The sequence below is a fragment of the Aptenodytes forsteri genome, unplaced genomic scaffold (genome assembly GCF_000699145.1).
Source record: "Aptenodytes forsteri isolate BGI_AS27 unplaced genomic scaffold, ASM69914v1 Scaffold23, whole genome shotgun sequence".
Taxonomy (NCBI): Eukaryota; Metazoa; Chordata; class Aves; order Sphenisciformes; family Spheniscidae; genus Aptenodytes; species Aptenodytes forsteri.
Genome location: NW_008796043.1, coordinates 6,199,858 through 6,222,639, shown reverse-complemented (window position 1 = coordinate 6,222,639; position 22,782 = coordinate 6,199,858). Strand labels below are relative to the sequence as shown.

The window sequence follows — 22,782 nt, the reverse complement described above, 5'->3', positions numbered from 1 at the left end:
ATGGTATGGAATACCCCTTTGGTCAGTTTGGGTCAGCTGTCCTGGCTGTGCCCCCTCCCAGCTTCTCGCTGGCAGGGCACGAGAAGCTGAAAAGTCCTTGACTAGTGTAAGCACTACTTAACACACCAATGTTTTAGTTGTTGCTATCAACATTATTCTCATCCTAAATCCAAAGCACAGCACTGTACCACCTACTTGGAAGAAAATTAACTCTATCCCAGCCAAGACCAGGACAGGTATTATACAAAGAGGTAGAGTTAAATTGGATACTAAATTATTAATCCTGGGAACTTCTCATATTGCACACATTTGAATTATATGTTTCTATGACACAAACTTATGCTCCTTTAGTTTGAAGGCCCAGATCTGCAAAAACTTCTATGAATACAAATGATCTTATGCATATGGTAGCATAGGTAAAACTCGCTTGTCTGTAGGCTCAGTAGCAAGGCTTGCTCAGTGGTAAAGCTAAAGTGGTACTTGCTCTTAACTTGTGGAAAGGCTTTGGCTTCTTGTATTCTCTTCTCTTGGGCAGCTTCAAGAACTGGGGCACACTATCTCATTAGCATGATTAGTTGATGTTTCAGTTATAATTCGTGTTAATTCTACACATTAGCATTTAACCCAGAGCACTTATTCTCCAGCATTTTGGTTAAGCTATAAACATGACTATATAAACACAGAAAACAAAATCGGACTGAATAGGGTAGATACCAATAATTGAAGTCATGTTTCATTAGCACTGAAAGTGAAGCTATTTTCTACTGTGGAAGGCTAAGAATGTCGTCCATACTAGGTAAAAGCATTAGTGACCTGAGCTGAACAAGACTGAATGGTAGCAGTATGAGGAGAATCATAGGAAGATGCAGAATTTTCCTCACAGTTTCTAGCATCCATAACTAAGCAGTGAATTTGACATGAATCTCCTATAAGGGGGTGTGTAAGACAGAGACACTTTTTACCAGGGCCTGTAGGCCCTGTTGCCCCTGTGTAAGGGGCAACAGTTTTAAACTGAAGGAGGGTAGATTTAGACTGGATATAAGAAATAAATGTTTTGCAGAAGGGGCGGTGAGACACTGGAACAGGTTGCCCAGGGAAGTTGTGGATTGCCCCATCACTAGATGTGTTCAAAAAGTCAGGCTGGATGGGGTTTTGAGCAGCCTGATCTAGTGAAAGATGTCCCTGCCCCCGGCACATCCCTTCCAACCCAAACCATTCTGTGATTCTAATGGAGAACACAAGATGGAAATGTGAAAAACAGCCTGAATACATGTAAATGGGTGGTAACTCACATTTGTGAATACTAATTTTCTCTTCTCAATTGCAGACTTCAGTTATATTTGACATCAAACTAAAAGGAGAATTTGATGGGTCTACCACCATTCATCAATTTGTACTTCCGCCTCGATCAATACAACCCTATCAAATACCTGTAGCAGGTAGAACTACTATATAACAAATATCCTAACACTGTTATCAAGATTATCTAAATGTAACAGCTGGCATACAAGGGTGCTTCAGTTTTTAGTAACCAGCATCCTAACATGTCTATTATACATATTTAGGAGAGGGTGAGGGAGGAAAGCAGGTAAGAAGGAATTGATCATGAATTTGCGTTCCAAACTTGTGCCTACTACAGAAAAGTAAGAGTTGTTTAAGGTGCATACTTCCTATAGTACTTTGCTTTTACACTTCAAAGCTGGTTTGTTTTGGGTTTTTTTGGCCACAGCTATAAAAGCTTGTGTGTATACTCAAAAGCACTTCATGCTTTTCTGGCTTAAGTCATGACTATTTAACTTCCTAAGTCACATAGAGAGGCTGAAAGACAACCCAAGCTTAGAATCAAGTTTAGAAGCAATGCTAAGATCAATGTTAGGACTTCAACAGTTAGATTCTTCCTCTTGGATTATCTTTCTGTTCTTCTGTCCTAGAAGCATAGCAGATAATTACCCTCAAGCTGGAAGTAACTAGAAAAGTCTGAGCATAGTTCCACTAACATATGGCAAAGCAGTGTGGTTCTCTTTATAGAAGAGAAAGATGCTTCTACAGGAATGATCGCACCTGAAAAGCTCTTTAACATCTGAATGTTGAAGTCACTAATAGCAAGTATAACTGATAAATCTGCAGGTAGAGGTTTGTATTAAACAAAGGTTAGGAGCAGAAAGTACAAACCAGTCTTGCTTTTTAAGAAACTAAAGTGATTACATATAAATACAGCAAAAGGAGTCTGTGTATTTAGAATTATAGTACTAGAGATAAAATACTTCTGCATGCATGATTTCGCTTGGCTGAAAAACAAGACAATCATGTTTCAAAGAACTTGTTTGCCTTCTCACAGTGTCAGTTTTTCCTTGTAGATGATCTGGCTACACAAATGGGTGTATCTTTTTTGCCTGCGTGCTGCAGGACTGCTAGACATGTTACAATCCATACTTGCCTTTTCAGTGCAAGGTTGTAGTTTGTATTTTGTTAGTGTAGGAGAGTTGCCAGAGTACTACTGTTCTTCACCTGATGTTAATTTTTCTGCAGGTCCAGCCTCTGTGACAAGTCAGTCTCCTGTTCCATGTAAACTTTGTATCCTTTAAATACTTTAAAAGTGCAAGAGTCTTACTGAAGCCTCAATTCTGTGTATCAAGCATGGAAGAAGCTAGGATTTGTTACCTTGACCCATTAAGTCCAGCTTTAGACGATTATGCATATTTACTTCAAGACAAAATAATATGCTTCATAAGAGACTGTAATGCTTTCATAGAGTTGTAAATATGGAAATCTAGTATAATACAATACCACATTTCTTGGTCATTTGAGATGCATGTATGAAATTACTGAATAGGTACACCATGAAATTGAAGATATAATTCCAAGAATATGGTTCAAGACCTTACAAGAAAAGGTGACAGTAAATGAAAGTATATTAATGGGATCTGCTTCAGTACAGTAACATGAATTTAGTAGCAACAGTTTAGAATCACTGTTAATATGGATGTTAGAACATTAACATTTAGATTCTTCTTCTTGGATTGTCTTTCAACCTGATATTATCATCAGTGCAAGCGAAGGTAAGTGGTGAGCTGTTTGACACTGAGTACAGTGGAGTCAAAGGGTGGCTAGTTTATACCTTCAGTGCACAAAGCAGCTTAAAACAAAGTGACTAAGCAGATGTACCTAATAAGATGACTACTCTTGGTAGTAATTAACTGAGGATGACCATATCTTTCCTACAGCTTTTCAGGGGTAATGGTGCTCTAAAACATAGACTTAGGAAGGCAAATAAATCATAATCTAGATGTGTTCTCATTTAAAGGCAGAAAAGTTGGATGTCTAGGCTATACTATATAAGGAAATTCACTTTTTGTTTTACTCCTTCAAATCAAGGTTACCTCTGGAGTCTTCAAGTGAAACTTGAACCTGTAGTTAACCTCTTGCTAGATAAAGGAAGACTAATGGATTTCCTTCTCCAAAGGAAAGAATGCAAAATGGTTATCCTATCTGTATGCTCTCAAAGTAAGTTCACATGCTTTGTTTGTCTCTTGAAAGTACAATTTGTAAATACTCACACAAGTTAGCTGTGCTGTTCTTAGGTTTGAGATCACCTCTGAAGCTAGCTTGGTCCTGTAAGATGTCATTTGCCTAGACTACCCTCAGTCACCATTCTAAAGGAATTATTTAACAGCATGAAAGAATTCAACTCTCCCCCTGCCCCCCCCTTTTAGTTAAAATACATCTGACATGACTGAAAGTGTTTCTTTAAAGTTTAGAATCAAGTTTAGAGTAGAGATCACCTTTTTAAAAAGGCAACATTAAAGCCCCTGGTTATTTCTCCTCATAGTTCTTTTTTCTTTTTATCTTTTCAGTGCTCAGTGAGCCAGAAAGGGGATCACTGTCTGTGATTGCAACTGTTTTTGACAAACTGAATCATGAATATAAGAAGTACTTGGAAGCTGAGCAAAGCTATACTATGGTAAACCATGTTAGCTACAGCAGCTTACAAAGATAGGATGATGCTATTTGCACTTCAGGTTGCATCATGGTGAAGGCATGCTACTTAGGAAATTCAGGCCTACCTCAAGGTCCTGGCTGCCTCAGGCTCACAGTAGCTGATCTACTGTGCAAGGTGCACTAAGACCCCCACTTAGCACTCTGTTGTGGCAGATGCCGCATAGCTCATCTGCAGCATGACAAGTAACGTACCCCAGTGCTTGAAAGCAGAAAGAGGGTATAAGCTCAGAAAGCAACTTGGAATCCGTAACTACCAAAATAGCTTCCAAACCACTGATTTCATGGTACACTATACCACTGCACAACATATGCAGCCCTGATGCATCTTGGAATTACTTCTGTTAAAATACTAAAGTTCAAGCACTAACTCACATAGTACAGCCACATACTAAAAATCCTTCTAAAGCTGAGGGCCTGTGTCAACATAGTAAGTTTGATTCATCTCCTGGCTTTGAGGCATATAACAGCTACATTTCTACAGCTTAAGAGCAGTTTTAAATTCAATACGAAAGCCCATACTGAACAGAATGCATCCAGTATAACATGGCCACAGATGTGAGTTTGCTCAGTAACAAAACATGTTTCTAGTTATGTTTCCAGTGGAAGACAGTCTCTGTACAGATGGGACTGACTAAAACTGTACTACAACACTACAGTTTTCTTTTAAAAAAGCTTTCTTCTTGTAGGTGGTAGAAGCAGGCCTGAGTAGAAGTAATCCACTCCCGAAACGTCCGGTCCGCACTCAAGCAGTTATTGACCAGTCTGACATGTACACACACGTTTTATCTGTATTTACAGAGAAGAAGGTAAGTTAATTTTAAGTGCTAGTTTGGCAGCAGACTCAGAGCAGCAAACTTAAGTTGACTGCTTGAAATAGCCTGTAGAAGGCTTTATTGTCAGGATCAGGGTATTTTGATGTCCATTCTTACAGGGTTGTCATTAACAGGGGAAGCATACAAGTTCCACCTAACATTTTTTTCTTGTCCAGGAAGCACCTCATAAGTTCACTATAGCAGTCTTGATGGAATACATTCGGTCTCTTAACCAGTTCCAGATTGCAGTTCAGGTAAAGTATTTACATGCCAAGTATATCACCTCACTCCATGAAATTACATAGTTTCAGACCAGTCTTGGTCATGTGTCTAGGTCCTATACAATACTACCTTCTAGATTGTAAAACCTGGTATTGAGACATACCTTTGATGGTCTTATTCCTGCATTCACAGCACTACTTGTACGAGCTGGTCATCAAAACCCTTGTTCAACACAACTTGTTCTACATGCTCCATCAGTTTCTGCAGTACCATGTGCTCAGTGACTCCAAGCCTTTGGTATGTAAGACAAGTTGCTTCAATAAGCTAGCAGTGGAGGTGGGAAGTCCTCAGAATTCTAAGGTTATTTCTACTTTTGCCCTAGGCTTGTCTATTACTGTCCCTGGAAAGCATTTACCCTCCCGCACATCAGCTCTCTCTGGACATGTTAAAAGTAAGCATTTCAGACTATAGTAACTCCATGTCACGTATGGGTTAGACTTGTCAAACAGCTTACCTGACCAAGCTTGAAGTGACTAGCTAGCATCTCAAGCATTTGTTAGAAGCATAGTCTTACAGCTGTGATTGACTTCACAGAGACTTTCCACAGCAAATGATGAAATAGTGGAAGTTCTGTTGTCCAAACACCAAGTTTTGGCTGCCTTGAGATTCATCAGGGGTATTGGAGGACACGACAGCATTTCAGCCCGCAAATTCCTTGATGCAGCAAAACAAGCAGAAGATGACATGCTTTTCTATACTATATTCAGATTCTTTGAACAAAGAAATCAGCGGTTGCGAGGAAACCCTAGTTTCACACCAGGTAAGCAATAAGCAGTTAGACCAAGATACTCAGTTGTGCAAACAGAACTAAAGACTTGTTGCACTTCCACTCCAGCTGAGTCTCTATTATAAGATAAAACTCTTGGTGCATTTTAGCCTGTATTTTAGACTTACTTTTAAGCATAGTTCCAAAGTTAACTTGTCTTACCCCTTTGTATGCTGCACCGAGGAGTAAAGAAACTGAGCCAAACTGGAACTTGCAGATTAAGCTAACCTGTTTGGCTTGCAGTTGCTTGCACTGCTTAGTTTAGCAAAGCCATTATCTCCCATTAGTGCTTTCTCCTGAAGCCAGGAACTGGGTCAAGAAACCTTTGAGTTCAGTTGTCTGTTTCCACAGATTACAAAAATTCAAGGCCTGTTTTATACTACAGTTCCTCTCACTTTAAAAACCAAGCTAAACTGCCTGCACTGGCAACATGTTCTTAATCACCAGGTAGTCTATAGGCACAGAATCCCACTCCAGGATCTTGTATCTTGGCAGTAAAGAACTCCCATGGATATGAATCTGGTGGTTAGATACAGGAACTAGATCAGACATCTGCTTCACCACAAGAATACTTGTCACAGGACTGGAGATACCCCAGTATTCTACCGCTTTAAAATTGTTAAACTCCTTTACTCAAAGGCATTAAAGATAAGAATTAGTACTTATAAATTGAGATAAGTGAAGCTACACAATCTTGCTTCTCAGTTTCTGAGTTTTAAAGTCAACGTTAACTTATATTTTGCTTCCCCTTAGGTGAGCACTGTGCAGAACACGTCACCTTCTTCAAACAAGTTTTTGGAGAACAAGCTCTCATGAAGCCCACAACATTCTGAAAGACTCTTCCACTGAAATGTATAAACTTAATTTATTGCATTTAAGTAGATTTTTGAACTACAAAATTGCTATTTTATAATAAAGTATATACAAGACATTTTGGCAAATAGTACTAAAAATATTACAACTTGTGATGGCTTCCCCCTAAAAATAGAGACAAAAATTGCATTGACCTGCATTTAAAATTAGTGTCAGTGGTTTAGCAGTCCATTCTCATACACATGTCACCTCAATTTCATGAAGAAAGCTATTCAACTCACAATACAGCTGATTTAGGTTTCTAGAAGAAAAGGATGCAACCTCTTGAAAACAGAAGTGTTTTAGTAATCTTGTTAACACATCTAGTTTTAGTAATACTGTTACATGAGCCACACGTAGCATTTCCTGAGTTTAAAGCTATGTTCAAAGGTGCAGCTGATCTCTTCTAGTTGAATCTGTGCAGGAGTCAAGTCAGTGGTGGTTACAGTGTGATAGTCATAGAACATTGCTGCGCTTCGTTCTTAAGAGTTGGGCCTAAGCCACAGTTCATGGAGTCCACTGAACACTGTTAAAAACTAGAAGTAGAGGAGTCTCTCCCGTTCCGTACCTCTGGTCCGCTCTTGTGTAGCGCGAGTTTTAGCTTTATTTACTGATGGGCCTGAGTGAGAGAGAAGAGTTATTACAAAGTCTCAACACTACAGCAGATCAGTCAGTCATCAAGAAGCATGCATGATCTTAGTTGTCTAGGCCCAGCTTAACATTGATGAGACTTCAGAAACATGCTTCTGCTCAGCTGTTAATAGCTATCAGCAGCAGCCAGGGCAGCAGGTGAATCCCCATCAGCCTAAACCCCCTTAAGTAAGGCTCAGTTGAAGTCTGCTTTTAAGAACTATACCATAGGCATGAATTTCCAAATTCAAGAGGACAGTGTTTGGACCGTCCTTACTGCAAAGCAAGATCACTTCTGCAAATGCAGGAACACTCTCCCACAGCAGGTTTGTTGCTTCCTCCCACCACCCTATCCCCAGGTTTAGAGACATTAATCATGCTGTTGTCTGTTGGGCCACACGGGCCTAGGCAGCCCTCCACGAAGAACAGCACAGTGCAGCCACACGGGGCAGGCTGTGGTTGCTTCAGTTCAGCATGCCTGTAACAGTGAGCTTGCACTGTCACCAGTCAACCCTTGCTTTCCAACAGACCAGCTACTCGAATGACAGAGAGGCACATTCAAGTACTGCTTTTTATCCTTGCAATCCTTCCTACTCAATGGAGAGAAAGTGTCCACAGGTAGCTAGCTGTTTTTGTTTGAAGTGCATTTTAGAGCAGACTGTCACATCTCACCTATGTAACTAAGCAGAACTGGAAGAAATATTAGTCCATGTGTTGCTCCCAGCAGAACCATAGCTAGATACATCCTGAAGTAGAATATCTTGAAGATTTGAGATTTGGAAAAAGCCAGTACTACAATTCCTCCAAATTTGGTCAGTGTGATACCACTGAAAACCTGTCAATAAAAAAAAGTGTTCAAGTGTTAAGTAGGGCTTTATGTAATCCATTTGCTTTCAGTATTTAACATTTGCTAAAATTCTTACGTAATTTGAGGCTCCTACAGGCAGTAAACCTCCTTACCTGTTAGTCCTTAGAACCAAATCCAAGACCTACTCGGGAGAAGAGTTCGACTTCTTGGTTCCACTAGAACCTGACACCACAGGCCAGGCTCAGTATGATTAAAAATCCACTCCAATCTGTACAGCCATCTAGTTTTACTTTAATTTTTTACTTCAGGCAGATACAGATGAAAGCCATTACTGAAGTAACTCACATTCCAGTGAAGTTCCTTACCCAGGTCCAGTACACATATCACTAGAACAGTCTATTCCAACCCCATCCAGGTTGCTTATCTTAGTCTAGGTGACATGACAGTACTGCCTAAATACTGAGCTCTGCTTGCATTCCCAAAGCTTCAATTGCATCCCATATTCAGAACAACCTTTCCTAGTCACCTCTGAGTATTTGGAACAGAGAAGCACTCAAACTTTAATGGGACAATTCAAGTTTAATCCAAACTACTAGTTCAGCTAAGGCTTTTAGCTCTGTTCTCTACTATTAATATTAACATCGGACTAAAAATTGAGTCTTGATCACCCCTATTATTAGTAGAAGCCTATGTTGACCTCTAAGAGTTTTAATCAAGCATTCCAAAAAGAACAGGCAAGGCCATCCTTACAGCTTAAGGATATTGGCATAGTCTGTAAAGTTGTAACTTGGCTACTCATTTTCCCCCCCATACAGTAGATACTTACTGAACTGCCCATGTGAGACAGAGCTTCTTCTGCACGCTCTACTCTACTGCCCTTAGTACTAACAGTGAACGCTCTTGTCACGTGACTACAGAATTCCACAGCAATACCACAACTCTAGAGAGTGAAAAGAAACATACATGAAAACACCATTTAGATGAACGCTTTGATGGCAAGGTCTCTACTCTGAACTCTAGACAGGCTAAGAGAGGTTCTAGCAGCTGTGTTCAGTTCCCAGGGTTAAAATGTCATTGGAAGTTACAAGCTCAGCATTACTTGGTTACTAGAGGCTGTTACAGGTACTGTATGGCATTTTACCACCAGTCATTACTAATGGACAATTCATCTGATTAAACAGGAATCAGAACATGAGATTGTTCTGGAGGACAAAAGTTTCTTGATGTTTAAGAAAGCTGGCTTCAATACGGTGCATGCAGTGAACACCGAACACTAAAGTCGGTTTACAGATATTAGCTGCAGTAACATTGCTTTAGAGTAACACTGAGTATACATGCCAATTTGATACCATAAAAATTCAGGTGAGTTTAACACTTTAATCTTAAAAACAAGCTGTTTAAGTAGTCATTGACAACATTGATTGAACAGCTGGCAAATCTTAGGCTTATCTAGCAGGTAGACTTGCATGAACATACATCTAGTTGTAACATCAGGCAACAGTTTACTCTCATAACTTTCTCAGATCTGCAATAAATCTCTAGAGAGCAAGGTAAGCCAGAGCTCCAGCACTCAGCAATTAGTTACTAAGTTCTGGAGTGTTTCATCAAGGCCCAAGTGGTTTCATCCATTTATTCAGGAACAATACCTGTGCTATCACGTCACAGATCTACTCTGTAGAACATAAATACAACAGAAGCCTTAACACTAACCTATGTATCCTTACTTCAGGCATGAACAACCTCTGTTGATGTGCAATAGCACCTAGCCTACATAGTAGCAATACAACTGTTGCTGCAGAACAGAAGAGACCACCACCAGATGCAGTATAGCTTACAGTTCAATTGCTGTATCTTACCAGTACTAGGACTAGTTGTCAGAATAAACCTGTTTTCTACACACCATCTAGGTGTATTAAGATAGTTCCACTACTGTTCAAATGCCTGTCAAAGTTCAGTAGAAAATACTACTCGGCATCACGAATATATACATAAGACACACAGAACTGTTCAAGACTTGGAAACAGAAGCAGAGGGATGTCTTGTTAACTTACCATGACAAGATTTACTAATGAAACTGCATTCAAACTGATGCCCCAGAGCCACATCACTCCAAACATGTTGATGATTATCATAGCAATAGTTATTGAAACTACGACAGCAGCCCATACTTCAAAACCAAGCAGCAGAGTTGTCACCAAAAATATTGATCCCAAGGAGATGCAGAGGTTAAAGATGGCATCATGCACAATTGTCAAGTATTGTTCATAGAAGACATAAAACACACTGTGGAAATAACAGACGTAGTTAACCGTCTTTCTTGTTATATGCTAATATTAGATTAGCTTCTTGCTAAGGATAAAGCAGTTCCCTCCTTATAGAAGTCACCAGCGGGAACTGGCTTCCTAGCCTCAGTGGAATGACTCCTACAGAACACTGGCTGTTACATGACAACTTTTCGCTAACACTCAAATAAAAGGTTGTATCTGGAAGTCAGGGTAATTCCCACACTTCAGTATAAGCAGCTACAGTAGTTGCCAGAAGGTAGTTCCTCAGACTGATTGTGGTATCTGCAGGAACTACTGCAGAGGGTCTGAACCAATGCATTATGCAGTGACACCATAAGGATGGATAGGATTCTTTGAAGCAAAGAGATTTGTATTTCAGCTGTACAGATATCAATTCCAACTCAATTTCATTGTGGTACTCTTATACAGAGTCTTTAGTATGTTAATCATGCAAGCATTAGACAAGCAGTACTCGACATCACTGCTGCCTTTGCTTTAAGTTTAAATTATTTAAGTTTGAAGTCCATACATTCACATCACAGCTTGCAATGACTCAGGTCACTACTTAAGTTAGAACTATAAAACCCTACTATGAAAGCTAGGAAGTGCCCAAGCTGAAGCCAGAGCTACATTTGTGGTGAAGGACAGGTTTCTTGATTTAAGTTAGTTATCAACCACAGTAAAGAGAAGTTAGTGCTATGGATGCAAGTTGTATTTTTGTGATTTTACTAGACATTCCATAGTCTCTATATTACCTCCTGTTAGACAAAACTCAAGACTCAAGTCTCTAAGATGTTGTTAACCAGTACCTCTTCTCAGTTCCTCAAGCTGAATATTTGTCACTAAGGCAAGAAAGATCTAAGCATACCTGTAAGGAAACACCCGGTAGTTCTTCTCTTTGATGCCCATGGTTTCAGTAATGTTATCTGCTATAACCCGAGCTTTCTTCATAGCATCAATAAAATCAGATGATGTTTTCAGTACAGTATGGTAAGTCATAAAATAAGTAGCTCCGACATCAGATTTGTTGTTTATAAAGTTGACAGCAGAGTTATATGCAGCATGTCCTCTATATAAACATAGTAACATTTTAGATGTCAATGTCAGTGAGCACCATTCAAATTTATTAGCTTTTGTAACTTATAATCTTGTTTCTGACAGTTTCCAAATCTGATAAAAGCTTCAGAGCACAATACATTTCAAGATTGCACAGGATATACTAGAATAGACTGACTATAGAAGTTGTTTCTCTTTGTACAGATTTCTCTTTGTTCCATTTAGTTGATGACACATTTGTTTTCCCAGTTTTGTCTCAGAAAATATAGAACAGGTGAGATGTCAGTGTTTGTATGCCTTTTAGAAGGACATTGGATATCCAACTTTGCAGACATAAAGTCACACTTCCAGAGCAAGTATCTTTGACATAGTGGTCTAAGCAAGAAATACAGAATATGGCTCTTACCCTTTGCCACATTTAGGATTAGGGTTGTCCAATAGAAACATTGGCAAAAACGTCATGAAGTCTTTGCCCTGTGGTCTCTGCTTCCCTTCTTGAGTCAGTGGTCGACAACGAATGCAGGATGGATCGGTGACTGAAGAAACAGAGGAAGAAGGTCAGCTACAGGATCAAGTATTCTTTGTCATAACACTAGTAACTTCTGACTTGCAATACTACAGGGTACAATTCCACAAAAAGCATTTTCACTGATGAAATAACTGATCAGTCCTGAAATTCTGTATAAAATTTGTAGGCCTTTATTTTTACTTATTACTACTAAGGCGAGGGCTACCAGAGAACTCAGTTATTTGTGCACTATCTACATTAGACCTGATGAGAATTATACCAAACTGAAGGATCTGAACAAAAACAGAGCGCTAAGTTTGTGTGCTCTAATGAAACCAGCAGAAGGATCAAAATTTTTATAACAAGTTGTTTTCTGAATAATCATTACATTGGCTGTCTAGGTAGGCTGTCCTCAACCTGCAGCATTCCAGTAGAATGTTTAAGTTCACTCAAAGAGCAGTTCAAACAAATCAGAGGGCAACTCAAGAGGTGCCTGCTCACAGTAAGAAAAGCTATTCACACCTGACTCATACCATGATAAAATGTTTTCACTGTGAAACTTATAAACCAAGCTAATCCTCTAGCAACAAGATGGATGCTAATACCTGAAGCATTGCAAAACTGTCCAGTGGTATTGTAGACTCTGCAACAGGATGACTGTGGCTTCACCCAGTCAAAGTAGTCATCAATCCAGGATGATGGGGCATAGCCTATCCTCGTGCTAATAAAATAACGTAACATATCCATCATCAGTAATTTTATGTTTCATTCCAGAACACACCCCTTGATCTCTCCACTGCCGACTTACACCATGTCAACTCATTCTAGTCCAAGCTACTTAGCTATCCATGTAGTCCCCTGCTCCAGTAACCCATCCAAGAGCCAGTCTTGCTCATAACACTGCAGCTAGCAAACAGCAGGAGCTTCTTCCCTGTATTCAAGTTCCACTGCCAAGCTCAGCTTTCCATTCCTCTGTCCACTCTGTGCCCCATCCTATTCCAGATATTGTTGCCTCTGTTTTCAAGCGAGGCTCCTCCTTCAGTTAGGCTGAAGTAAAACCATTGAACTACAGCGGAAGGAATCAGGAAGAGACTTTCTTCAGTTGTCAGCTACTGAACTCCAGATACAATTCCTGCTTAGCCTTGATAGGCTAGTTTATCCACCAAGTTTAGAAGCTGAGCATGCAAGTCATTTTCTAGGAGAGCTTAACCATACTGAGAGGGTTTCTTGATTTTTTTCTTCCTACCATTCCCAGATTCCTTGAAGGATCAAGCCCCTTTTCCAAACCCGAGTACATCAATGTATCCCACAAGTCCAGAGATGTTTTATCCTCATTTTAGGAGATTGCCACAGCTTCTTACCTCCCCCCCTCCCCAAAATCACAGTATAAAGCAAGTACAATAGAGTGTCAGTTGTACAATCAACAGCTGAGCCTGAACTAAGTTAAAAGGACACACTGGTCAGCTACATCTCTTCCATGTGACTATGCAGAGAAAAGCATGAAAGACTTACTAGCTACCAATTTCCGCAGCATTGAAGACTTGCTGGACAAGTGAATCATTATTACATCCCATTCCACCACACACCATGTTCTGCCCTTCCAAAGAGGTGTAGTTGTGCCCTTCTTCTAAGACGAAGTAGACAGGAGGACCTGCATGCAGGTACTTGCTGAGCTGGTTGAAGTAATCCATTACATAGGAGTCCTTAAAGGGAAAGTTTTGACTTACTATTACATAATGTTGAGGTAGCACAAGGTATCAAAGTTTCAATTCAGCCACAAATTGCTGAAGAGCGACATGGTCTTAAGACTTACATCTGGCATTGAGAGAGACTGATCCAGTCCAATCTCTACATTGTGCATAACTGCTGTACTGAATGACAGAACACCCACAAACACTGCTATCTGCAAAAAAGCAAGTTCATGGAAGTGAGAACTGTACAGAAACAACAAGCCATAGAAGTAATTTACTAAGTTAATAGCAACCATGCAAAGGGGCTCTAGTTTAAGTATGCTACCCAGGCTTAGTACAACAGTGGCAGTAAAACCTAGCTACTCGAGAGTTCCCTTTGGAGCCATAAGGGAAAATTTATACTTAGAAGGCAGCAGTGAAAGACATGCCAAACACCTTCTGTAAATAAGCACAGTAACCTCAAACTGAATCACAGATTCAGCAACACCACTCTAGATTAATGTAGTGTAGGAGCCAATATGTGCTGATTTTTGACATATGCCTAAAGTGATTTGATTGTCAGTAATGCAACTCTTAAATCTGGGCCTTGGACAATCCAAGGTCAAGCCCCTTATTTACTAGAAATACTCTCGCAATTACAAAAACTTATTCCAATACTAATGCTGAAAGCAAAAATCCTAGAAGCTTTGTTTGTTTCATTGTGTTGAAGATTTTTCTTCAGTATGAGACCTTCAGGCTCACTACACTTTTGCTCAAGTTTAGATGAATGCTTACTGTAAACAGAGTATACATACTACTATTGGTCTCATCCAATCCTTAAGCAGATATGGAGAATACAGGTTTTTGAAGAACAGAAATAAGATGCTCTCAGAACGTTGGACTCTGCTCATTTCTTCATTGCTTTTGATGCAACACAGAATATCCAGTCTGTTCCTCTGAAAATTGATTAAATGCCAGATTTAGTACAGTTCTGCAGAAGATGCCATCTGTATTACACTGCAGTTACAGGTGCATTTATACTCACCTCTTGACGCTTAATATCCAAGCCCAGGAGACTTACAAAGCAAGTGACTTGAAGAATAAAGTCTATGAGCACAGCCATTCCAGCAAAAAGGGAGAACGTGCGAACCGCTGGCATCGTAGACAGTGTCCCTGAAGGAAGTGACCCAGTTTGTTAAACAAGCAGGTTCCCTTCTCTTAGAAATGCACGAGCATTTTCTAGACAGATATCCAATTTAAGTGTTAGCAGGACAAAGAGCCTTTCTCTTCAGAGTAAAGAAAACAGCTGATATGAGCCTGGCTACAATTGCTGTCTTTGACCTGTTTGACAGCATTCAGGCTGTGCAAAGTAGTAACTAGCTTTAAGACATTTCTCAATTCCAAAGTTACTAGTCTTGTGCAGGCTGCATAAGAGGGTAGCTAAGGAGTGCTGTCAAGCAGTATCTTGCTTCAATATTAAGCCACTCAATGCAAGTTGAACCAACGGCAAACCACACTCCAAGTAAACAAGTTAATTATGAAAGGAGGCCAATTTATACTTGAAGGGTAACAACGTAAGATACGCCTCTAACACATACCGTAAGAGTGAACCTTAAACATAATCTGTCATAGGGGCATTTTTCCAAGCAGTGGCAAGATGACTGAATGCAATGTAGGAGCTAGTACACCCTGATATTTGATATATTGCTAAGGTCAAATTTAGACTTGTCAGTCACTACAAATCAGTAAAAAGCTCCGGCGTTTCAAGCCAAAGGGCTTGACAGATTCAGAATTACATCTTTTTAACTGTACCAGTCTCTTGAAGTTCTACAATGCCTATCCTCAGCAGAGGTCAAGTTAAACTTGATTATAGCAATGAACAACTAAGCTAAACTTCCTTTACAAATTCTTGCTTTGTTTTTATATTTTAGTTTTGCATCTATTCTTGCATCATGCAGGTATGATAAGGCCCTTATCTTCAAATATTAAAAAAGTCTTACCAAGAAAGAATGCCACAGTCTCCGAAAAAGATGAGAGAAACATACTTGGTGCCACATCTCCCAAGACTCTGCCAATCTGTTTATCCAGAGTTTCACCCTGAAGGCGCTCATCTCTCTGTCACAAGGCAATTACTTGTTATAATTAGGAATCATGCACTTTAGAAAGTGCTTTCATATGGCTTAAAAAAAAAAACAACCCAACAACTTTCACACATCCAAACCTATCTTATAATTTTCACTGCTTTAACATGAGTTAGATTAAAAAAAAAGCAGAAATTCCCTAATACAAAAGCAGCATGAACATCCCCTGGTGCCTTGCTTCAAACTTAACTTAAAATACAATAGTAAGTTCAGTACTTCAGTCAAAAACACACACTTGCCAGAGGCGGGGGGGGTGCCAGAGGCGGTGCCAGTTTCAGTGAGTTATTGAGCCTGTCAAATTAGAAAGCCGATTACCCACTAAGACTAGTGTCAGAAGTCCCTGGTCTGAAGCACATAGTTTAGTCCATGATTACTGCTCACAATACACTAAAAATACAAGTGATCAAAATAGTAGGCAAGTTCTACAACTACCAGAGAAGGATGTTAAAAATATTATTCATTTGTACATCATTAGTATGTGGACCAGAAACTATGTTAAATGAGCTTGATATCAACCAGCAGCAAGAAAAAGCAGATTATGTAATTTTTTTTTTTGGGGGGGGGAATGTACATATAATCTTGGCTCTCTTCAAGACCACTAGATATCCTGTGAGAGTCCAGAGCTGCTCAGACTGGGCTGAGCACTAGAATGCAGAAGACTTTCTGCTCCAAGTTAACTGCCTTCAAAAGATAACAGGCACATTTAGAAGAGTCTGTATGAAAGAATACACACCTGAAGTGTCTGGACTATAATGAAAATGTTGTCCACCCCAATAGCCAGCACCAAGAAGGGAATTACTTCTATCACAATCAGTGTCAGTGGGATTCCAAAGTAGCTGAAAATGCCTACAGAACATGCCACCGAGCTCAGTACAATCAGGATGCCTGCAATGCCCAGGGAGATCTTTGAATCCACCTAGAAGAGTTGTAATGACTGTCAGCCAACCATCATCACACAGAACAGATTATAGCAAAGGTAAAATCCATATTCTTACATTTAGTGTAGTTAGTAAAAAGCTTGCTTTTCTGCATCTTTTGAAGATCCAGATATTTAAAAAAAAACCAACAACAAACCTTGAAGCTACAAGCCTTAAAAGCTTAAGTTAACTGCACATCTCAAGTGAAAATAGACTTAGTTGAGGCTATAAAGTACATGAATTGTCAAGTATGACAAGGACAAGCTCCCCCTAGCTCCTGCCCAGGGAGGACTCAACACTTTAAGACAAGACTGAATATGAGCCGTCTGCAAAAATATTTCAGTCACTTAAAGTTAAGAAAAACTAGTAAGCAAGCTGTAGCTTCAGTGTTTACAGCAATGAGAACTATACACATACCAGCAGTCTTCTACAGCTCTGGATATGTCCCAAAGCTATGGAGATGTACACAAACATTACAGTATAGCTTATCAACACAGTGCCAATATCACTCTTGCTTTCACGATTGATTTCATCTTCAATGCTCCGTTCCGCAGAAAATGATATAGTTAAGTTTGGATTATCATAGTTCTTCAAAAAGTTAATAAACCTAAAAGGAAAAAAAAGAGTCAGTCACACTTTAAAGGATAAAACATCTTGTATTAGAAACACTTGGAAGTCAGCTGAAGGCAAATTTAAATCATCTGTGAGGTACAAAAGTGCACTGTGGCCAGAGACAGTACTTTGAGGGGCATTCATTTTTAAAAGAGGGGTGCTGACTACACATCCCTAGAACTCTACTCCAAGCACTAGAAATACACTATGCTGAAATACCTTCCACGTTCTCTCCAGAGTTGAGGACAACCACATATCTTGCATAAGCATAAACTATGTCAAAGTGCAAGTGCAGTTTTCCTCAAAGCTAGACCTAAAAGTACACACATGAAATATGACTGCAGCTTGCTTACAGTACTTGAACAATTTATTAGCCATTATTTCAGTTCCCCTAACTGGAGAGAGGTGCTTGTGACACAGGTAGACACTAGTTGTACTTCTACTTAGTCTCAGACTTTCTAGTACAGTAGCTTTTATCCAAACTGTTAGCCAGAGCAGTTGGCCTGCGTAAGCCAACATCAGCTCTTCAAGATGGTGAAGGGGATGAAAGCTTTAGATCCTCATCTGGAAGACTTTTGTAAAAGTTACAGTTTAAGAATTATGGAATAATGCTGGACCTTTCCACTGGTGGTAACAGTCTAGTAGATTGGAGAGTCTACCTGTGTAATTCTAGCCAAAGTGAAATATATGAAATCCTTTCTAGAGTTACTTATCAGCAAGTATTCCTGGACTAGATGGTCACTAACAAGACTAGAACCTATCTCCTCAAAGCAGATTAAGTATTCCAAATAAAGTGAAAGTCTTATGACCAGTATAGTCTGCCTTTAACAGGTTTTGCTGCTTCTCAAAACATCCCTGTAGTTATACTGAGAAACTGTGAGTGCAGTACAGGTGTTTTTCATAGAGCTACCTTTACATGTAGATAAGAAATGTATGCATTTCAGAATACAGAAAGCCTACTTACTCTTTTTCCCATGCCAAGGCTTTCATTAGCTTTCTTGAGTCATTGTAGTAGTTGTTGACAGGAAAAGTAATAACAAGAGCTGTAGCATTATTATAGTTATCATCTACAGAGTAGGGAAAAAAGTATTGTCAGGCATTACGAAGTGGAGCTTACATTCCAGTACACGCAGGTACAATTAAGGTTAAAATTAGTATTGTCCAAAGCAATCCCACCCCCACAACTCCCTTAAATGTAATCTGTTTAGCAACATGAGTCCTCAAAAACACTACTGAAATAAGAATAGACGTTACTGAAATAAGAATGGAAGTTGATAAGCACTCCAGACTGTACTCAAAAGTAATCATTCATTATTTACCATGTTCATGGCACCCCAACATTAAGTTAGAATCATAGAATCATTAAGGTTGGAAAAGACCTCTAAGATCATCGAGTCCAACCGTCAACCCAACACCACCATGCCCACTAAACCATGCCCCTAAGTGCTGCATCTACACATCTTTTAAATACTTCCAGGGATGGTGACTCAACCACTTCCCTGGGCAGCCTGTTCCAATGTTTAACCACTCAAGTTGTTGCATGGTTAGACAAGGGGCTACTATAAGACCAGTGCTTAGGACTTTCTATCTATTGAGATAACAGGATGCAGTTCCTTAAACATGGTGCCTCTTGCATACTTAGGTTTAACTCAAAGCAAGTACAGAAATCTACAGTTGATAATCAAGTGCTTGCCTTCAAACGCTTTTTTAGTACATTTGTGATAGATATATCTATCAAGTTATGTTTAATTGGATAAATTGCTCCAACAAAATTCTGGCTTCAGAATAATTATGAAAAGGTTTCCTTTATGAGCATCTTAATCTATTCTTAACTGCTTTGTCAGATTAGTGACAAAACTTTATTGTAACTCAAAAGCAAAATACATGCGTATCCCAGCACGCCAACTTGAACTACTTCATATCTTTAGTCTCCAAAACCAAAGGTCCTTTAGCAGGCTCAAAGTAGACTGAACACTCGCATACTTGTCAACAAGACAAGTATGTTCCAGTAATAGACTACTCTGGAAGTGCCAAATGCAAGCAGTCTGCCTGTCTGCCTCCAATCTCAGCACTGATCTACTGAAAAGTTATTTAAAATATCCTTACTTACTGAAAGTTTAACAAAACTCCAGTTTCTCTAGAGTGCATTTAAACGTGTGCTGAATGAGAATGCACCGTTAGTGCCAAAGGCAGCATGCAAGTATGTACTTTCAAGACAAACTGCAACACTGTTTTGCCACCTACCATCATATCCTCCCAACACCAGCCATGGAAATACAGGTCCACCAAATGTTCCTAAACAGGGATCGTGAAGCAAGCTTGTGTCATTCAGTGATGCTGGGGCCCTAAAGAGATCACCAGCAATAATTGTTAGCTTCTGCTTGACAACTAAGGCACACCACCACAGGACAAAAAAGTAAAAAGCTGTTGTGTTATAACTGACTATCAAGAGAGAAATAAGACTGCTAGGGATATATTGCCCTTGTCCTATGTCTGCTCTGAATTTAAATACAGTTTTAAAGGCGTCTTCCTTATGGCTTCCAAGACAAGGAGTGGCTTCTACCCAACTGAACTATAAACTGAAGTGAAAGCTTAGAAACTGTCTTCTGTATCATAACTCTACTTCTCAGAGTGTTTGAAACATGGTTAAGGTAAAACAGAGCCAGTGTCTGCACCAAACCAAGCTTAACCTGAAACCTGATTAAGCTTGTACTTCAGCTTCCTGCTGAAGTACTAAGACAAAGAAACAGAAGCAACCTACGCTAATCTGCAGTTCCATGTAGTATCGTGAGTTTAAAAAGGGGTAAGAAAAGGTTCAAAGGGGCAGCGGGAACTAGCTAGTTTTGCCAGCAAGACAAAGACCTAGCTGGCCTACAGTTAGAAAAATACGTAGTTGTACTGCTTACCGAACACAGTATAAGAAGTGAGTGTGGTAGTCAGCATAGACAAAGAACTCATCCCCAGTAGTGTGATCTAGTACAGAATGGCTGTTCTGAAAGTAGTTGAGTACACTCAGTATAGTGCAGTTGTTGTTGTAGGGAGCAAGAGGAGCCAGGCAAATGTCTTTCAGCATTACAGTCTCATTGTCAAAAGAAGCAGTTATGTTGACAATAGCATCCTGCAAATCCAGCACCTTGAAAACAAAACAAACCAAACCATAGTTTAAGAGCAGCACAAGAAAGCATTTCCCTTGCAAGACGGGACTTAAGCACATGCTATATTCCTGTAAGTTTCCAAAGGCAGTGGCACACATCAATAGACACGCATGACTAAATCTCGTTATTTCTGTGTTCACACTAAGAACACTTACTGGGACTTAGCTTGCAAGTCTACCTCTAACAGAAGAGGTCAAAAGACAAGTTTTTCAGCAAAAAGCTTTTATAGTAAGACTAGATATATGAATATCTAGTGATTGTTTTGATGGACGCATGGCATTACAGATGGAAGCCAGCTCCATATGGTTATACCTGTTAGGTATGTTTAGGTCTTTGCTCTTGGGAAGTCCAAATTACCTGATGGAGAATCTCTTTGCTAAGTGGAGGCCCAAAAGGTACATCTGCTCCCGGTAGGTAAGGTGAATAGGTGCTCGGATGGCTGTTTGGTGCTTGAATAATAAGTTGTTCAGTACGAAAGAAAGGCCCAAAGTGTGTGTCAAAGTACTCCTTCTCCTTGCGAGCTTGGCTGCTTGGGGCTGACCAGAGATCCACAGGATTTGTAGTTGCTTTAACATATACGAAGCCTGAGCAGCACATTGCAATGAAGACCACAGAGAAGAGGATAACAGGACGTGGATTTCTGACACAGAAAGCCCCCCATGATGTGAATGTCATCCTTAGGCCATTCTCAAACCTTTCACCAAGCCTCTCACCACAGGTAATTTTCCCTGTAAGGGCAAGAAGTTAACAGTAAACATTTAAGAAGTCAGTTAAGCAGCATTTTCTTGAAGTCCACTAGGAAAGATGAAATTTTATTCTAGCTCTGTTTGTAGCAAGCACCAGAAGCTGTGTCTACAGTGACAGTCAAACCCAGGGACCAATCCTTGATTGAGGTCAAGAGGGCAGAAACCAGCTTGTACCTAACACTGCCCCTCCTAATGCAAAATTATCTTTGACAGTAGTAAGCATAGTAAATAAAGGCAGGAAGCAGCTAAAAGATACATAAGCATTAAAATGAGCGACCTCAGCTGCTACACAAATTAAACTACAGTTCTTTCATGGTATGCTTTGAATGGATACATGGATGGGTCAGAACATGATCAAATTGATTTTAGAATCATGTTGCCCCCTTCACCCCCAGCTACAAAGCACTCCAGAACTTCCTATTAGCATAGCTAGACCCATAAACTGTGCAACCAGGGCTTTCAGCATCCAGCAAAGTAGGGTTAAATACTACTCTAAAAGAACAGAGATACTGGCCAAAAGACTGAAATAAAGCCCTGTAAGAATGGATTATATGGCCTAACAAAGCTAAAATTCCAGAGCCCATCCACAGGAAGGGGATGCACTTAAGCTGCGTTTCTAATAAATGTATTACTCTTATCCAAGACATACCATTGTCACGATGGGAATTCACAGAAAAGGCTATATTGCTGTCAATTGGTGTGTACTCCGAGACAAAGTGCCGCCTCCTGCAAGACAGAAAGCTATGTTACCCTGCTCCCCCAAAAAGGTATCTTTTGGGGTTTGAACAGTAAGAATAAAGTCCAATGTTAGTAATAAATTTGATATTTGACTCCTCCATAATCTATAGGCACCATGTTCTCCCTATACCCATCCACTCCAGAACAGCAATCTCCAGCTTTATGATCCTTTGGAAGAACTTACAGCCATGTCAGCTAGCTGCCTTAATAAACTTTTCCAGCTTGGATCAAGCACAGGTTCTTTACACATGTTTAGAAGATCAGTAGCATTAACAGCACAGAGAATCTCTTTAAATTGATCATAACCTGGAGTGATAACGTTTGCAAGAGATTTCTACATTAGAAATATTTTACTTCATTAGTCAGACTGCTGAAGTTACACCTACTTAGCCTGAAGAAAGGGGGAAGTGAGGAAAAAGGGAAGTAAGGTACTTTCTTCCTGTCCTGAAGACAGGCAAGTTATAGCACAGAACGCTTCTGATAGAGCTATATTGCTTATACTCATTCCTGATACCCAGAGCAGGAGATAAGTTCAATAGCCTCCTCACGGTAATCTAATCAGACCTCCAATTATGGCAGGATGTTTTGGGCTATGAATGAGACATCTCAAACACCTTTACCATTTCAGCTAGTTTACTATGCATGTTGCCCAGTACGATAAGGCTGCTGAGCATGTCATAAGTTTGTTGTACCCACTATCCTTTTCCACACAGATTTAATTCTTATTGTACAGCAATTTCAGATTCCTGGTCATAGTTGAACAATATTAAAGTTGCACTGAAAAGTACCACCATACTTAAGGATA

At 39.7% G+C, this 22,782-nt stretch overlaps 2 protein-coding genes across 3 annotated transcripts in view; one reads left to right on the top strand and one right to left on the bottom strand.

Moving 5' to 3' along the window:
- The window catches only part of CUNH18orf8 (chromosome unknown C18orf8 homolog), a 14,469-nt gene extending 7,664 nt beyond the window's left edge, over positions 1 to 6,805 (top strand). The window contains exons 9-19 of one of the 2 annotated variants that reach the window (XM_019473754.1): positions 1,328 to 1,439; positions 2,530 to 2,574; positions 3,006 to 3,059; positions 3,376 to 3,504; positions 3,855 to 3,961; positions 4,686 to 4,805; positions 4,988 to 5,065; positions 5,226 to 5,330; positions 5,416 to 5,484; positions 5,628 to 5,853; positions 6,613 to 6,805. In XM_019473754.1, coding sequence (XP_019329299.1) covers positions 1,328 to 1,439; positions 2,530 to 2,574; positions 3,006 to 3,059; positions 3,376 to 3,504; positions 3,855 to 3,961; positions 4,686 to 4,805; positions 4,988 to 5,065; positions 5,226 to 5,330; positions 5,416 to 5,484; positions 5,628 to 5,853; positions 6,613 to 6,692 — 1,125 coding nt within the window. In that variant the 3' untranslated portion in view covers positions 6,693 to 6,805. The remainder of the gene's footprint in view (positions 1 to 1,327; positions 1,440 to 2,529; positions 2,575 to 3,005; positions 3,060 to 3,375; positions 3,505 to 3,854; positions 3,962 to 4,685; positions 4,806 to 4,987; positions 5,066 to 5,225; positions 5,331 to 5,415; positions 5,485 to 5,627; positions 5,854 to 6,612) is intronic. The other variant, XM_019473755.1, reaches the window with a different exon arrangement.
- NPC1 (NPC intracellular cholesterol transporter 1) overlaps positions 6,706 to 22,782 on the bottom strand; it is a 36,243-nt gene continuing 20,166 nt past the window's right edge. The window contains exons 7-25 of the mRNA XM_009285675.2: positions 21,889 to 21,965; positions 20,851 to 21,221; positions 20,245 to 20,471; positions 19,583 to 19,683; positions 18,303 to 18,405; positions 17,144 to 17,333; positions 16,543 to 16,725; positions 15,669 to 15,783; positions 14,714 to 14,841; positions 14,484 to 14,624; positions 13,812 to 13,901; positions 13,511 to 13,701; positions 12,604 to 12,719; positions 11,897 to 12,026; positions 11,303 to 11,503; positions 10,201 to 10,432; positions 8,976 to 9,089; positions 8,014 to 8,176; positions 6,706 to 7,330 (exon numbers count right to left, since the gene is read on the bottom strand). Coding sequence (XP_009283950.1) covers positions 7,248 to 7,330; positions 8,014 to 8,176; positions 8,976 to 9,089; positions 10,201 to 10,432; positions 11,303 to 11,503; positions 11,897 to 12,026; positions 12,604 to 12,719; positions 13,511 to 13,701; positions 13,812 to 13,901; positions 14,484 to 14,624; positions 14,714 to 14,841; positions 15,669 to 15,783; positions 16,543 to 16,725; positions 17,144 to 17,333; positions 18,303 to 18,405; positions 19,583 to 19,683; positions 20,245 to 20,471; positions 20,851 to 21,221; positions 21,889 to 21,965 — 2,956 coding nt within the window. The 3' untranslated portion in view covers positions 6,706 to 7,247. The remainder of the gene's footprint in view (positions 7,331 to 8,013; positions 8,177 to 8,975; positions 9,090 to 10,200; positions 10,433 to 11,302; positions 11,504 to 11,896; positions 12,027 to 12,603; positions 12,720 to 13,510; positions 13,702 to 13,811; positions 13,902 to 14,483; positions 14,625 to 14,713; positions 14,842 to 15,668; positions 15,784 to 16,542; positions 16,726 to 17,143; positions 17,334 to 18,302; positions 18,406 to 19,582; positions 19,684 to 20,244; positions 20,472 to 20,850; positions 21,222 to 21,888; positions 21,966 to 22,782) is intronic.